At 35.1% G+C, this 16,663-nt stretch overlaps 1 protein-coding gene across 4 annotated transcripts; it reads right to left on the bottom strand.

Moving 5' to 3' along the window:
* Positions 1-335: 335 nt before the first annotated feature.
* On the bottom strand, positions 336-10,428 carry LOC125223651. Of its 4 annotated transcripts, XM_048126897.1 has the most exons (20): positions 10,320-10,428; positions 9,999-10,072; positions 9,701-9,896; positions 9,313-9,482; positions 8,988-9,137; positions 6,547-6,687; positions 5,843-5,903; positions 5,336-5,652; positions 4,861-4,992; positions 4,525-4,632; positions 4,325-4,411; positions 3,074-3,196; positions 2,835-2,955; positions 2,638-2,760; positions 2,157-2,291; positions 1,869-2,008; positions 1,588-1,728; positions 1,178-1,471; positions 943-1,067; positions 336-855 (listed from the first exon to the last, which is right to left on the bottom strand). In XM_048126897.1, exons 2-19 carry the CDS (start codon positions 10,053-10,055, stop codon positions 975-977), a joined length of 2,589 nt encoding a protein of 862 aa, XP_047982854.1. In that variant the 5' UTR covers positions 10,056-10,072; positions 10,320-10,428; the 3' UTR covers positions 336-855; positions 943-974. The 4 variants fall into 4 exon arrangements, 3 of the variants coding, with proteins under 3 accessions (XP_047982854.1, XP_047982853.1, XP_047982855.1); XM_048126896.1 differs by having other exon boundaries at positions 336-1,067; XM_048126898.1 differs by having other exon boundaries at positions 336-1,067; positions 9,999-10,079; positions 10,320-10,422.
* Between the last annotated feature and the right edge of the window lie 6,235 nt (positions 10,429-16,663).

The raw sequence follows: 16,663 nt of genomic DNA, 5'->3' as shown, positions 1-16,663 counted from the left end.
ACGGAAATGGGAGGGAGGGCGACGGCGTGGAGAGCTGGAGGTGAAGGGAGGCTCCAGCTGGCTAGAGTTGGAGACAATTCAGATTTCAGTGATATAGATTATACTATTATTCTATTTTATTTTTGTTATTACTATTTTCATTAATACATTTTATTAACTTATTTCATTCATATTTTATTATAAAATTAATAATAATATTACTGCTAATATTATTTGTATACTACAGAAATTTTTAAAGATTTTTTTGGATAAATTTGAAATATCATTTAAAAAATATCATATTCAATGGAGTACTTGTCAAAAATAAATGCTAGAATCACCATCTTAAGCACCAGTTGACTAATATAAACTGAACATAATTTGAATATTGTGTAATACCATCAAATAATATATTCAGTCCTTTGATCGTATTGTCTGCTCTTTAGACTGGGTAATCTACGAATAAAAAATGGTTACAAATGACAAAAAGTGTAACCATCTCTTTATAGCATACGAACAAAATTTTCCTAAGCTTAAATTCTAGGTTGAGGAGACAGTGACACAAACTAGCTCGGGTTAAGAAAAAAAATTAATGGCTCTATCTAAATCAAAATATGCACATTACTGGCTGATACATACGAGAGGAAAAGGTGATTTGCTAAACAATGAAAAGCATCCGAGATGTCAACTATGCGATTTGCATTCAACGACGCCTCAGTCCTTGAGGTATGGATGGTTGGGTGTACATGTAGTTGGGCGGCCTGCAGGCTGAGGGCTTTTATCGGGCATGACTTCCCCTTGTTGATCAAGAATTCTGGGAGAGAACTACAAGAAAAAGTTCACCGAGAGACATTCACAGCAGAAACCAGCTCCCTCCTTCACGAGATTCATTCTACTGTAAATAAACAACAATTGGAGGAACGTGGCTTGGAGAATTTAGTCGAAAGATAGGAAAGATGGTACTTTCTCCCTTCTCCGGAGTGATAGCTATACTGCTACTCAGTGTTGGTGATTGCTCTCAACTGATTGTATGCCCTCTCAATGTTATACCTTTCCTCCAAAGTCATGTTTGGCCCTTCACCACAAGTCTATTCACAAGTAAAAAGAGACTTTATTGTGGTGTCATAAATAATTTAGGGCTTTGGATTGGAAAAGAAAGTATTAAAATTTGAACTGTAAATTGAAGCAACATTCGTACCAGTACGTTGAGCATATTCTGTAACACACTTGCCATCTCAATCTTGCACGATGGAAGAATCTGACGGACCTTGACGTCTTCATACATTAGAAGGAGTACTGAGGCAATGCTACATATTGTATTCGAACGATCAACTGAGGAACTAGCCTCAGATACCCAAGATCCCATCACATTTAACACAAGACTTAATAACCTTTTGCTCCCATAAATTAGATAAAAGCAAGGTAGTAAGTAATATTGTCTTCTTTTTACACTGATCACAGACATTGAATCTTCATCATTGTACCGAACATTCTGCACCGAAAAGGCATAATTGAACTTATACAAATAACTAAATAAATTGATGATGTTGAAACTAGCGGAAAAATATACCAACTTTAAAACAAAAATTTTTTAGGAAAAATACTTACAGATAACACAGAGGTCATGTATTGTGGAAGAACATGGCTCATGCTCACAACACTCAGATCCGAAAGTCTTGACGGCTTTGAGTCAAGTGTGAGAAGCAATCTGACAAAGGCGCACTTATTGTCCAAAGGTATATCCGAACACTGATAAATAATAATCGAATATAAAAAGTTATTTTCACCACTTAGTTCAAGAGAAAGTGAGATAATCTAAGAACTAAGTTAATATGATCCATGGAGGGAGTTCGAAGAAAATAATCAATATGGGAAAAGGATTAACATACAATTTGATCGACAATTATCTTCTCCAGCATCTGCAAGACAAGATTATCATCACCAATCTGTGACAAAGATGAACAGACAACTCTAGTAACATTCTTAAATGTCTTCCAGTGTGATTTCCCATCACTCTCAGTGACTGGATCTGCAAAAAATGACATATAAGTAAAATAAGAAGCATATACAACAATTTAGACAAAGAAAGATAATTTATACTTTTCCCTGCAATATACTCCAGAAAATTTCAACAAAATTTCACATCCCGAAATGCTACTCCCAGAAAAATTAGTTACCTGGATAAACTTGAAACCGTGAGAGTAAAGTGACATGGATACTTATATAGTCTGCTACCAGGATATGCCCAGCTCTAAAGGAAGATTGCAGAACTTCAAAGATACGGGAAATGAATAACGGCTCAAGAACATTGCCTGGGTATGAGACAAAGCAAATCTACACATTAATTATACTCTTCAACAGTCACAGTCCCAAATTCTGTAGATATATTCTTCTTTACTAAAATTCAGAGACAACATCTATATCACTTCGATGTCCTTAAGATAAATAAAGCAACAAAAAATTTTCCTTCATTTTTAACAGGATCAGCAAACAAATCTACTCCTATTAACTTGCTGTGAGATTGTTATCGGCTTTGTTCCACCTCAACCACTTTATTCAACATATCCTCCTTAAAAGAGGACTAGAGGAGAACAAGCGGGAGAGTATTAACAGCATAAAATGTGAAACAGTTACAAAATGAAGTTCAACAATACTTACATAAGCAACATGAAACAAGTGACTGCAGAAGCAGAGAGTCCATGTAAGAGAAGTAATAAAGGCAACAAATGGCAAGCTCCTTAATATCTCCTGCATGCCTTATGAAGGGACCAAAGCATTTGTCTACAAAACAGAGTATTACAGTCAGCACATGGAGAAGGATAAAGAAAGTATGAAGAATGGGTAGATGTATATACCATTTTCAACTAGTTTGCAAAAGAAATCTTTAAATCTAAACTGCAAAGTATCAAACTCTCGTGAGAATGGAGAGTCAAGTGGAGCACATTGCCCTATGTACAAAAGAAGTCGTAACACAGCCTGCGGAAAGAACAATTACTGATAAAGGATTCTGGTACTGATAATAATTATATAGCTCATCAGTAGAAGTATTCAGGAGAAAATATTAAAGCATTACATTTACATGCCAGGAAACTACCTTTGAACATGCAGGACTTTTGTCATCTAACAAAATCAGCAGTGAAGGAAGATCCTGTATCCAACTGATCTGATAGGATAACAAAGAAGGATCACTCTCATCAAGGTAAATTGAGCTCCTTCCCTGTTGCACCAATACATTTAGGCTCATTTTTTCTAGAATATAATATACTATGTTAATAATACTTCATCACAGTGAAAGTATATAATAACAAAACAAAATAGCAGTATTAAAATTAGTATACCATTTTGACACACAACAGTATTATTAGAATATAAGAGTGTTAACTTTGTTAATAATACTTCATCACAAAGTGAAAGTACTATATAATAACAAAACAAAATATACTAGTATTAAAATTAGTATACCATTTTTTGAAACACATCAAGGTAAAGTGAGCTCCTCCCTGTTGCACCAATACATTTTAGCTCATATTTTTCTAGGATATATTATACTCCAGTACTTTGTTAATAATAATTCATCACAAAGTGAAAGTATATAATAACAAAACAAAATAGTACGTATTAAAATTAGTATACCATTTTGACACACATGAGTATCATTTATTTACACTTCATAGCAATCTATCATCAAGGTCTTCAAAATTAGACAGGTGAACTTTGGCTGACTGGCTGTTTTATTATACTCTCTCCGTCAGCAAATAGGAGTCCCGTTTTTTCATTTTCGTCCGTCCGCGAATAGGAGTCTCGGTTCACTTTTACCATAAATGGCAATAGAGTCCCACATTCCACTAACCCATTCCACTCACATTTCACTTAAAACTAATATATACAAGTGGGTTCCATATTCCACTAACTTTTTTCCACCCACTTTTCTTAACACTTCTTAAAACCCGTGCCGCCAAGAAATGGGACTCCTAATCGCGGACGGAGGGAGTACTATAAATCTATTTGCTTTAGGTGCAGAGTGTTGATTGTCACTGGATATCAGGACTTAGCAATCTTCATAGCAATTTAACATCAGGAGTTAACAGATATGCAAACAAACAAATTATATCAAATATACGAAAAAACAAGTGTATATATTTCTGGATAGGATATGATGCTCGAAAATTATATCAGATTAGAAATCTTAATAACATGCAATCACAATATTGTTAACAGATATACAAAGAAACAAATAAATTAAATTAATTTTAGAAGAATGTACATTCTTGAAAACCTCAGCAAAAGCATGTGATGATAAATGAGCAAGCATTCAACAGATAAATAGATAGAATTAACATCTTACAAGAGCAAGCATTTCTTCAATTGCAATAATGCAAGCTAATTTCATGGGAGACTCTGGACTGGAGTTCTTGAAAACCTCAGTAAAAGCCTGTGATGATAAATGAGGTTCAAAACTTGAGAATGGGTAATATAAAATTATAAAATAATAAAACCTCTGCCTTAACATAAAATAGCAAATATGAATATCTGACCATAACAAACCTGAAGGATACGAGGCCTCCAGCTACCAGAGATTTGCATTACTAATTTTGGTATGTATGGTATAAGTGGAACCAAGTCTTTCTCATGGACAATCTTACCTGATTGCATCTGCACAAATATTTTAATTATCGGGTAGGAAATAGAGTAGAAACCGTTTAAAAAATCAAACACAGACAATAGTTTATACAAACAGCCGTTCTGCAATTTGTCAGAAACTAACATTAATGAAACAAAAGTGATGATCAAATAAACAGATTCTAACATTACTTGGTTTTCAGGATTACCAGGTAGAGTTTAATTTATATGCAAGAGCAAATAATAGGAGTCAAAGGAAACCTTTGTAGCCATTGAGCTTTCAATGAATTCCAAAAACTTATCCAACAAAACCGAAGGAGACTGGTCCCAGTTTTTCAACTGCAAAAATATTTGGGTAATTGTTGTATTCAGCATTGATATTCGTCGATAATCCTGCATGACACCAAATAAAACAAAATGAAAGGCTTAGCTCGTTAGAGATTGAGAAACATCATTTATTGGTAATTCAACCACTAAAAGGAAAGTAGGTGATCATATTCAATTCAACTATCAGATAGATGTAGGAATAAACAATAAACTGATGAAACAAAGTAATGCAGCAAAAGAGTAAAGATTTGGCAAACAATTGGTATTGAGTTGCCACACCAACTTGGGCCAACACTAAAAAGCTTTCATCTTCAAACACATCTTGCATGAACAATTTTATCCTGAAGAAAACCACATCTGACTCGGGGAAAATCTGAAACCACTAGTTTACGACAAGGAATAAGGTTACCTTTCTCGTAAGATGAACTAGGTTGAGAGGATAGGCATCCCATAACTTCTTTAATATCATCGGTGGTAGTAACTTATTGCATGCAGTCAAACCAGGCTTCCCGCACAATGGAATAATCTTTGTATCCGATTCACTTTCAGAAATCCCACCAACAAAAAGTTTGACTATGATTTCTATACTCTGAAGTAAAAACTGCATACACTCACATGATTGCAGATCTAGTTGGGAGGTGCTATGCATCAATGGTATGAAATCATGGAAACAAGCAACTAAAATAGGCAAAATATCCTTTAATTGCCTGGTAAAATCCACAAGGCCTGCCAAATATGAAAATAAAGTAAGTACTGAATAGCTTTTTCTTCAAACTAAGACATCTAATGTATATTGCCAATATAAGAGACCTTAAGTTAGATTAACACCTATACTTCTTTTAGCAGATGTAACAGACTAATAAGCTTAAAAGATAAAAAGTGAACCTGCTGGAAGTAAAATGTTTCTGAAACTCACCAATAGGTTCTATTGCAATCTCAGGCTCAAAAGCATGAAGAATTACAGGAGCTGCAATATCCTGCAAGGATTGATCAAGATTAGCTATATAAAATACAACTGAGAAAGAAAAAAAAATCCACACCGGCAAGCAGACAAAAATAATGAATATAGTTAATAGTTCAAAATATAGCCAAAAATGCTCTAAGGTGGTGGCCTTTATATATAGAGGCTACAATGATATATATTAATATTCAGCCTCACTTTTAGCACAGACTCACACACACAACATTTTATTTTCAGAGAAACAGCTTGCTCATTACGCAAAGTTGCCCAAAAAATAAGCACAAGAAACAATGCATCAGGAAGGGCTCTAAAGATCATGCTTGTGACTTTGCACACAGCATTGGTCAGAATTAATTAAAATAGATCCCCCCTCTCACCAACTAAGCACAGTTTAAATGTGGTAGAAGGAAACAATGACATTCTATGGCATTAGAATCTGGACTTGTGTAACTTGCTCGAACAGGGAAAACTGGTAAATTCTTACTAGAGATGATTTAGAAATTTAACAGCTAAAGGAATAGAGGATTGGATGAAATGCCTCTCACATGGTATAGAATAAGGCAATGGGATCATGGTATAACTTTACTTGAAAATAATAATAACATTAAGAAATTAGGAATTCCAACATTTGCTAGTAACATCTATCCACCAGAAATTACATTTTTAGCTGCCGCGTGTTCTCTGTCTTCGCATGGCAATAGTGATAAGCAACGAACCAGTCCAGATAGAATGCTCTTTAATTTGCTCTTATCCTCTAAAAACTGGTTCTTCCGTAGGAAATTTTCATAGTTTTGGAGAACCTGTAGAGATTATCAAAGATTTTATATCAGATGACCATAGGGAGTGTAAGAAAAAATCAATGATAACAATAGGAAAAAAATTGTAAGTTGGCTTGAAATTCCATCAGAGTTTAAGTGGTAATGGTGGAGCATAAAGAGACAGTTAGGTGACAAAATGACTCCACCAATATCCATTAGAACTATCTAGAATGAAGCCGATGTGGCATGTTAGTTATGCTGTTAGATAGTTAAGCTGTTGCTCTCATTTTCTGTTATGCTGTTGTAACTTACCCATGCACAGTTATATGCATGGATCACTTTATACACAGCTCTATCTATAGAGCACAATGATGATATGTATGACTAGCTTTCATTCCCTAAAACCATCTCTTCTACTATGCTTAGCTCATAGTTAACATGGTATCGATAAGTTTTTTCCGATCCTCCCCACTTTCCGCCTTGCTTGTATTCGCACTCGAGTCTATAGATCCGTGATCGCCTTTTTAGCTATCTCATGGCTACTACTCAGCAAATTCTTCCTTCAATCCATCCCGTAAGCATCAAGCTTGATCGAACAAACTATAGCTTTTGGAAAACTCAAGGTTTCACCACCCCTCGCGCCTACAGATTTGAGGATGGCATCCTACAAAATTATGCCCCACCGCAATTCACTGAAGGCGATAGTCAGAATTTTGACTATTTGATCTGGCACCACCGTGATAAATTTATTTTTGGCTGGATCCTTACTGCAATTTCGCCTTCAGTGATTGGTAATTCCGGTCAATGCACAACTTTCGCTCAGATCTGGAACACCTCTGAAACTCATTCCACTCTCAATCAAGAGCTCAATATGCAAGCTTTGGTTTCAACTCCAGATGCTAAAGAAGGGGGGAATCCCTCTATTGATGATTATGTTTTGAAATTCAAGGTATTTCTGATCAGCTCTTCAGTTTTGGTCAGGTCAACAAATCAAAACTGATCTTGTTAACTTTGTACTTGGTGGACAAGGTCCTGAGTTCAAAAGCATCAGTGTCTTTATCCAATCCAAATGTGAGGATTTGTCTCTGGAAGAGGTACAGTTTGCTCTGAAAACTAATGAGATTTCAACTGCTAAACCAGGCCTCAGCTGCTGCTGCTGGCGGTTTCTCTATTCACTCAGCAATCAAATCCTCAAGCTTATGCTGTCTACAGTCAGAATCCTGGTAATCGAGGTAAAGGTCACAGATACATCAAAACCAAACTCACAACTAGTAAACCCAACCCACCTTATGACAGTTGTCTTCTGTACAGTCTTACCTTATTTCGTAGCACCGGGAGTGCTCTTCGGTATCTCACACACTTCTGACCAGACATCTCATTCATGGTCAATAAACTAAGCCTATTTTTTCACAATCCTACTGATCTTCTACGGGAAGCATGTAAACGCCTGTTGCATAATCTCAGAAGCACTCTGAACTAATTTTGCTTTTCATCCCTCATCCTATCTTCACCTTAAAGTATTCTGTAATGCTAATTAGTAGGCTTCTGTATTTTTCTTGGTCCCAATCTTATCTCTTGTACCTCTAAGAAGTAAAATGTAATTTCTCGCAGTTCAACAGAGTCGGAGTATCATCATATCTTGGCAGATTCTGCATTTGAGGTAATCTGTATTAAATCCATGCTTCATGAAATTGGGATCAATCTTCACCATGATCCGGTTATCTGGTGTGGTAACAAGAGTGCGGCTACTATTGCGTCAAATCCGGTTCATTTTGCAAGAACTAATCATATGAGATTGATAAACATTTTGTAAGAGACAAAGTGGTCAGTAAGGAGTTAGATATTCACTTGTTTTCAACAACGGAGCAGGTGGCTGATGTATTCACCAAACCAGTTACGGGGGTTCGGTTTCAGGAACTACTTTCCAATATTCCAATAGGAAATGGTTACTTCAGTTTGTATAGGGGTTGAATTAGAACTACCTAGAATCAACCCTACATGGTGCTGTTAGATAGTAAAGCTGTTGCTCTCATTTTCAGTGGTGCTGTTGTAAACTTAACAATGCATGGTTATATCTTATATGCATGGATCCCTTTGTACAAAACTCTATATATAGGGCAATGATGATCCGTATAGTTAGTTTGCACTCCCTAAACTCACCTCTTATACTATGCCTAGCTCATAGTTTAACAATATCAACTCTAGCACTAGAGATGAGATGATATTTTAGAAAGTACGTACGAAATTAAGTATGTAGAAAAATAATTTTGAAGATGCAAACACATAACAAATATACTGCAACAAGCATCCAACTGGCACTGAAAAGAAAACAATAAGCTTACTTTTTCAGCATAAAAGGGGAAAGAAGAGGGGTAGAACTGGACAACAAGGTCGGAAAATTTGAAAGCCATCAAACGAACATCAAGTACTAAATGGGCCATAGCATTAAAAACATATGCCATCATCAAAGAAACAACTGGCCCTTGGTTGTCCTGCAAGAGTCAAAGCATAAAATCAACTAAAGCAACAGCTCAGCTTTAAACTTGAAAACATGGGGAAAATGTCAGTCTTACAAATAACAATCTAACGGTTATTCCATACAGATTTGATGGCACAAAATAAGTTATGAACTTCATAGATTAAATATTATGCAACAACCAGAAATACCTTTGTACCACCAGGGAAAATCACTGACTTAAAAAGTTGATAAAGCGTTTCACGGACAAACTCATCATCATCACCAATTCGTTCACGAAGTTTTTCAACAACAGAAAGTTTATGTAACTTCAGCTCATCAGGGTTGTTCAGGAGTATATCTTTGATACCATGCAATGCATCTGTAAAAAAGGCGACACACGTAAACTATAAGGCACAAAGTGAAAACAGGGACATCAAAGAGCAAGGGAAAATTTATTAACCGAACACAATGCAATAGATGTCACTTGATATCTTCATATGGAAGGAACCATCAGCAGAATTGATATATATGTATATTAATCAAATATGTCCAAGTACTACACTAAAGGAAATATTACAAATTGAGAAGTGAACATACCTTTACGGGATTTTGCATTATGATGACTTGTCTGCTGAAGAAGCTCCTTCAACGTCAACCCCCTTTTGCTGGTTGCTAAACCAGCCCTTTCAGAAGCTATACTTTGCTCTGGAAGTACTATCGCTTTAGATTTTATTTCGGTGTTGGTAGAGTTCTTCGGAGGAGGCAGTTTGCGGCCGATTTTCCGCTTAAATTTCTACAGAAAAATGAAATTTAAAAACTTGAGAATTTATTCACTACCGATCCTTTTTTACTAAGAAACATAACTTGCACATAGTAAAGAATTTCAGTTAATTACTTTGAAATCCACGCCGCCTCTTTTGGACTTCTTCGATTGGGATTTCGTTTTCACCATGGTCGACCTTCTTAAGCCTGATTTCTAACGAAGTTCAGAACCGAATTGAACGTTTTGTAACTCAGTTGGTAAACAGAAATTCTAAATTTAATAAATCATGAATCTATACTATATATAAAAGCAGAATGTTGAGAAAATTTACAACATTGGCATTTTGTGCCCATTTTTTGGTTCATTCCATATCCCAACAAAAATTTGAAAGCCGAATTACAAAAACTTTGAAACGGTCAAAAAATCAATAATTTTGCCAGAAAAATATAGCACCTGAGAGAGACCGGGTGGAGGCGAAGAGCTAGGCTGCGATGGCTCGTCGGAAAACTCGAAGCGGCAGGTCTGGATTGTGTAGGGCGTGGTTCGTCCGGTATGAGCAGACTGCAGAGAAGAAGAGAAAATTAATGGTGGGGTTTAAGGTTTAAGCAATAGGGGTTGGGAAGCAGGCCTTCTTGGCCCATTAAGACTAGCCCAATAAATGATCCAGTTAAAATAGCTCAGATTTTTTGATTTAGGTTAAGGTGTGATTTGATAAAATAAAATCATTTAATTTAAGTATTTAGTTTGTATGATTTGAATGTGATGGACACCTGTAATGGTGCAATTTTAATAATTACTTATCAACTAAAAAATTAGATTATTTATTTACTCATTTCTTTTATTATTAATTTTATCAGTCGAAGTCTATAATTTTATTTTTACATATGGTATACAATTCCCTATTACTTTTATTATTGTAATTTGGCCCCTATATTTTCTTTTATACAATCAAGATATTGCACTTATGTTGGCATTAAAATCTGGTCAATGCACTTCATATGATGAAAACAATGAGCATTATAATCTTATCATACAAAATTAAAATATACTGTATGAATTGTTATGAGCACGTGTATGTAAGTTGTGGGGTGGATTATGTTTGAAGTGGAAACGTATAGAAAGTGCTAAGTGAGGCCGACACGGTGCACTAAGACAAGTAATTGTGGGTTCACACTCTTGGTGCTCCACAAACAATCACTTTAAATACACCACACACAATTCCCATTCTTCCTGGAAACTTCCACCACAAATGCGTGTTTAACTTCAGCATTTCTTTCTTCATCAGATTCTATTGATCCAACAATGTTTCTTTAAAACTAAGGAAATCACATGTAACTCTAATTGTTTTCCATTTGAGTCGGCCAATCAAAGACATAGAATAAAGTATTTATTTATTTTTATTTTTAGTAAGTGAACTATATCCCCCACTAACTCATCAGAGTATTTATGGTGCGCACTAAAAAAAAGGCTCGACTCCATTTTTCAGTTGTCACGTCAGTTTTATTTTTTAGCCACAACACCTGCAATGTAGTCAGCCCCAATTTCAACCTCATTTTCAAACTCAACTCAATTTTCAATCGGCATTTAAAATGAAAAAAAGAAAAATGATTTCATATTACATAAAAATGGATAATTACATTACTTTAAATCTAAAAATGATTTCATATTACATAAAAATGGATAATTACATTACTTTAAATCTAAAAATGAATAAATGAAACTACCATTTTAAACTAATAAAACTACTGAGATCTAAAAACCATTGAATATGCATATGGTATGAATGCTTGAAAACTTGAATCAATTTCCAATATATATTAAGTTAGATGAAAAGTTGGAGGTGTGAAAAAGAGAAGTGAAGGGTGTGAAAAATGAGAAGCAAATGTGGGTATATATAGAGAAATAATATATACCGAGTATTATATTAAAAAAAATAATAATAAGTAATGAAATTGTGCAGCAGCCGCGAGCATCGCTGGGTGCAGGGGCGGACCCAGTAAGAGGTGGGGGAGGGCTTAAGCCCCTACCCAAAGAAAATGTCTACCTTTTTTACTACTTCAAAAACTATCAAAATTTTCGAAAATCATCACCAGCCCTCACCAAACTAATGTTGTTGAAGACTGAATCTTCGAAAAATAAAGGATGGGAGGGCTGAAATAACATTGGAACAAAAAGTTGCAGAGGAAAAAGAAAAACAACGGCTGCAACGCGGGGAAGAAGACAATCACAATTCTAATAAAATTAATATAATATTATTAATAAATACCAAGATGAGTGAGTCATTTCCTTTTTTATATTCTCTCTCTTACTTTTTCTCTCTAATTTATTGACTCTCTTACTTTATTCATTTTCCACTTTACTAACAAAATCATATTTCCTTAAATCTCGTGCCAAAAAGTTTGTACTCACTTATCTTGGGACAGAGGGAGTATAAAAGGAGAGTTTTGAGAATAATTACATGAATACTCCTGATAATATAAAAAGATTTTTCTAATATACTTACTATATTATCTATACAAAATATATAAAAATTTATCTATATGAATTTGGAGGCGGTTTTTGGGTCTTTTTTTTGGAAATAAAAATTTGTATATCCAATATTGGAAACGGTTTTTAAGGCCTATATATTAGGGGTATTTTAAATATAATTGTAGAATTTTGGAAAATTAGATCCAAATTCTAAATGCAAGGTAATTTAATTTGACCAAATAAGTGTTAAATTTAATTAATTGGTATAATCTATTCCAAATGAAAATATAGGGAATCTTGGTAATCAAACGATTAATACAAAATGGAGCCACTAAATTAAGTGGAGTGAGTGGAAGTGGGAGGTTTTATAAGGATTACGTGCATAATATTTTAGCATATAAATATGTCATTTAAAGACTAGGTATCCACATATAGGGGTGACAAATCGTGCGTGTTGTGTCGACACGATAACGACACGACACGATAACAACAAACACGAACACGACCCGTTAAAAACTACAAACACGAACACGAACACGACCTGCTACCCTCATACACGAACACGACACGAACCCATTAACGACACGAACCACTTCGTGTCAACACGACACGATAACAACAAATATATGACACGACACAATAATGACACTATAATAATAATATTATAATATATAAATATTATTTCTTATATTAAATTTTAAATTTTAATTTTAAAATTTTAAAATAAATAAAAAAATAATAAAATATTATAATATATTAATATTATTTCTTAACGTGTAACACGAACACGACACAAAGTTTTCGTGTCGTTATTGTGTCGACACGATAAGGACAAGAACCCAATAAGCCTTGACACATACCCATTAATTTCGTGCGGGTTTGTGTTGTGTTATCGTGTCATGCCAAAAATTATCAGCCCTATCCACACATACCTACTTACCTTGTAGAACTCAAGCATACCATTTTTGCTCTTGTCATAGAAGGAAAGCTTGACGCGATGGAACCATTCCACACCATACTCAATGAGCTTGAGGCTTACTCAATTTCTTTGGTTATCAAAGTACGATGCATTCGTGTTTTTGAGACAACCGCTGTTGAAGACAAAACCATTGTTATCAGCAAACAGTGTGTTTTACAAGATCGTGCGGTACGTTATTTTGTTGGTCGTCGAATGTTTATTTGCAAAGTAATAGTAAATCATAAATTCTGGAATTTTCCTACAGGGCGTTAAAATCCAGGCTACTTTTCCACGAGCTTTGCACGCGCGGTTTGGTGAAATACTGAAGGAAGATGGGATTTTCCGTATACGCAATTTTCTTGTGAAGGAAAATAGTCCTTGCAATCCCCTAACAAAAATCATGAATTTCGGTTGGTTATGTTTTCAAAGACACAAATGTTTGAAGTGAATGAACCACAATTTACAAAGATGATGTTTCAGTTTAAGTCATTTGAGGAAATTAGTCAGATTGCCAATGTAGCAGACGAACCACTTTTTGGTAACTTCAGCATTTTTAATTTTGGCGTTAATTTGCATTCATATTTCTCCCTTGCTACTTACTTCTTACTTTTACAGATATTATTGGTGTGATTGTCAATTGTGGCCTGATTGTGACACGCTCTACATCTAGACTCATTGAAATACAACTATCAGATCCACAGTAGGAGTTGAATTATTGTTTAGTTTGCTCATTTGTTGAATGTATTATAAACACCTCTTGCCTCAGGCATAACATCCTCTATTGCACATTGTGGGTAGATATTGTAGACTCCTGTCTTGAACAAATGGAAAGAGTTAAAAGGCAGATTTCTATTGCCATTGTCCAATTATGCAAGCCTACTTTATTTCGAGGCGGGGATGATTTTTAATTATTTATTTTTGTTGGGGTTTGTATACTAAAAAATGCTTCAAGCGTACAAGCCTTTGTACAGTCAGCTTGTGCATGTATACGAGAAACGCCACATCCACTTGTTTACCTAATTATGAGAATAAATAATATAATATAATGGTTTATTATTGAAATATGATAAACAAGTCTAAGGCTTTTTACTAAGAAGGTCAAGTAGGGAAATTTGATGAATCTCCTCATGAGTTTTCCAGTAGGGGACTTGGCCAGATCTAGTAAGAAGAAAAATGTATTCACAACCTATATAGGCTTTGGCTACCTATTGGTACGGTTGCGGTGTTTGTGATAATTCTCTCTTACCTAAGAAGAGATTAGTAACACCGGTGTGGTAAAGCACTGAAAGGATCTAATCCGAAATGTATTCTTTATTGCTATCTACTGAAAGAATATATTTCAGAAAGTTTAGTATTTTCTAGTCTATGATATTAATATCAATATTGTTTATTCAATCAAACGCCACTTTGACTTATCAATATGTGAGAGTTTGTACGTAACTCAAAGTTCATGATATCTTGGATGGTAGTAATTGAATAACATGAAGGTATTGGAATATTATTTCATAGAATTCGCGTGCCCATTGTGGTATGATTAAATCCCTAAGGGGCGATCCCCAAGAGGTGTTTGAAAAAGGAATTTATTATTCAGAAAACTGCGCAGTTGGAATTTATTCCACGAATAATAAATAAAGTTTCAAACTAGAAAAACTCTTTGGAGAATTAATTTAATTCTAGTCACATAGCAGACAAAAGAATTAAATTGATGGATCAAGATAATCTTAAACGCGGGAAATATTATAAAATAAAATGGACCCAAGTTATTTGTAATTTGGTGATTTAAGTGGGAGTGCAATATTATTCTTTAGTGGAACAAAATAATATTCCATTGATAATATATTAAATCATGGTTCATTTGATTTAATTAGTAATTTATCTAATGGGTGAGCCCAACACTTAAGTCATTCCATGGATCCCCATCCTAGCCCAACAAGTCCATGCTTATAAATAGTGTAGAGATGGGAAACCCTAAAAAGCACTCCACACATCACAAACCCTAACCCTAGCCGCCATAACCGGCGCTCTCTCTCTCCCCTCTTGCCTCGGTTTTCGTGCCTTTGCACGAGGGAGATTAGGGTTTTGGTTTTTGTTCTTGTTCTATCCTAATTCATAGGATTAGATCAAGACAATTTCGTGTTTGTGTTGGTTTTCCCTAGATCTCATATCACTTTTATTTGGTTCTTCGAGATCCGCCCACACGGATGGAGAATCAAGGACAAGGGAATAGGTTGGAAGATTCGTGGTCGATAAACCAAGGATCTCCGGGTGGTGCAGCTAGCAACGTCAATCCAATGATGGATTATGAGGTAACAATCGAATCTACATCGAATATGCATGATTATGTGTTTATTTGATGTTATATCTATAGATCTATGTTTATTGCATGAAATTGGAGTCGAATGCATAATCACCTAAATAGATCCGGTCAAGGACCTGTTTGGTTTCCGTGTCTTCCGCTGCGGTAGTCCCAACAATTTTTGGAATGTATTTACTTTACAGTGTTGTTGCCCAGAATAACTTATAAATTTAAAATTTCAGGCGTTGTTCGTGCGAGCACGCATTTTAGTGCATCTAAGGTACACATTAATGCAAATAATGATGAAATTTCCAAATTGAAGGAAATGTTTGTTTTTGCCCCTTACATGTTTGCTCTTACATAAAATCATTATAAGATTTAAACTCATTTGACTGTTTGATATCTTACCATGGAAGTTCTATCTTGGTAGAATTACTGGCGACGACTCTATTGCGTGTCATGAATTGACTATTCCTTTTACATATGATGAATTTGATGCTCTTGATGTTAAATCTCTAGGGGATGTGCTCCACCTAAAGGCATTTTTCCCCTTTTATTTGATGGTTTTCATTGCTAAGTTTTATTTAGCTCACTATTATTTATTGTGATGCATAGGATGGTTCTTACTGGCTATGTGGGAGAATTGAAAATGTCGAGTGTCACTATGGCCAATGGTTCTATATGGCATGCAAACAGTGTGTCAGAAAAGTTTCGAAGCTCGGCATCATCACAAATCTTGTCCAAATACAACTTGTCCGTCAAGTTATTGCTACTATGGGTGCTGGGTTCACGAGCATCTTACTGTTAGCAATTGCCATGGCTATTTTAAAGAATTCGTACACCAAGTGGAAGGAAAAGAAAGTGCAGCATGAAGATCGGACAATCACTGATCGAATCTTTTGCGTTTTTCATTGGCTTCAACTATAATTCTAAGAAGACCATATTTAAGAAAGACTTAGGAAGACCAGCGCTGCCACGTCCTGCTCGAGATTAAAAGGCTCAGTTAGTTTCTTTGTTGCACGTTCCCTAATGCAAAAGTATTATCATCTTATTTAAGTAGTTGTAAGCGTTTGT

The sequence above is a fragment of the Salvia hispanica genome, chromosome 4 (assembly GCF_023119035.1).
Source record: "Salvia hispanica cultivar TCC Black 2014 chromosome 4, UniMelb_Shisp_WGS_1.0, whole genome shotgun sequence".
Taxonomy (NCBI): Eukaryota; Viridiplantae; Streptophyta; class Magnoliopsida; order Lamiales; family Lamiaceae; genus Salvia; species Salvia hispanica.
This window is presented reverse-complemented; position numbering and strand designations above follow the sequence as displayed.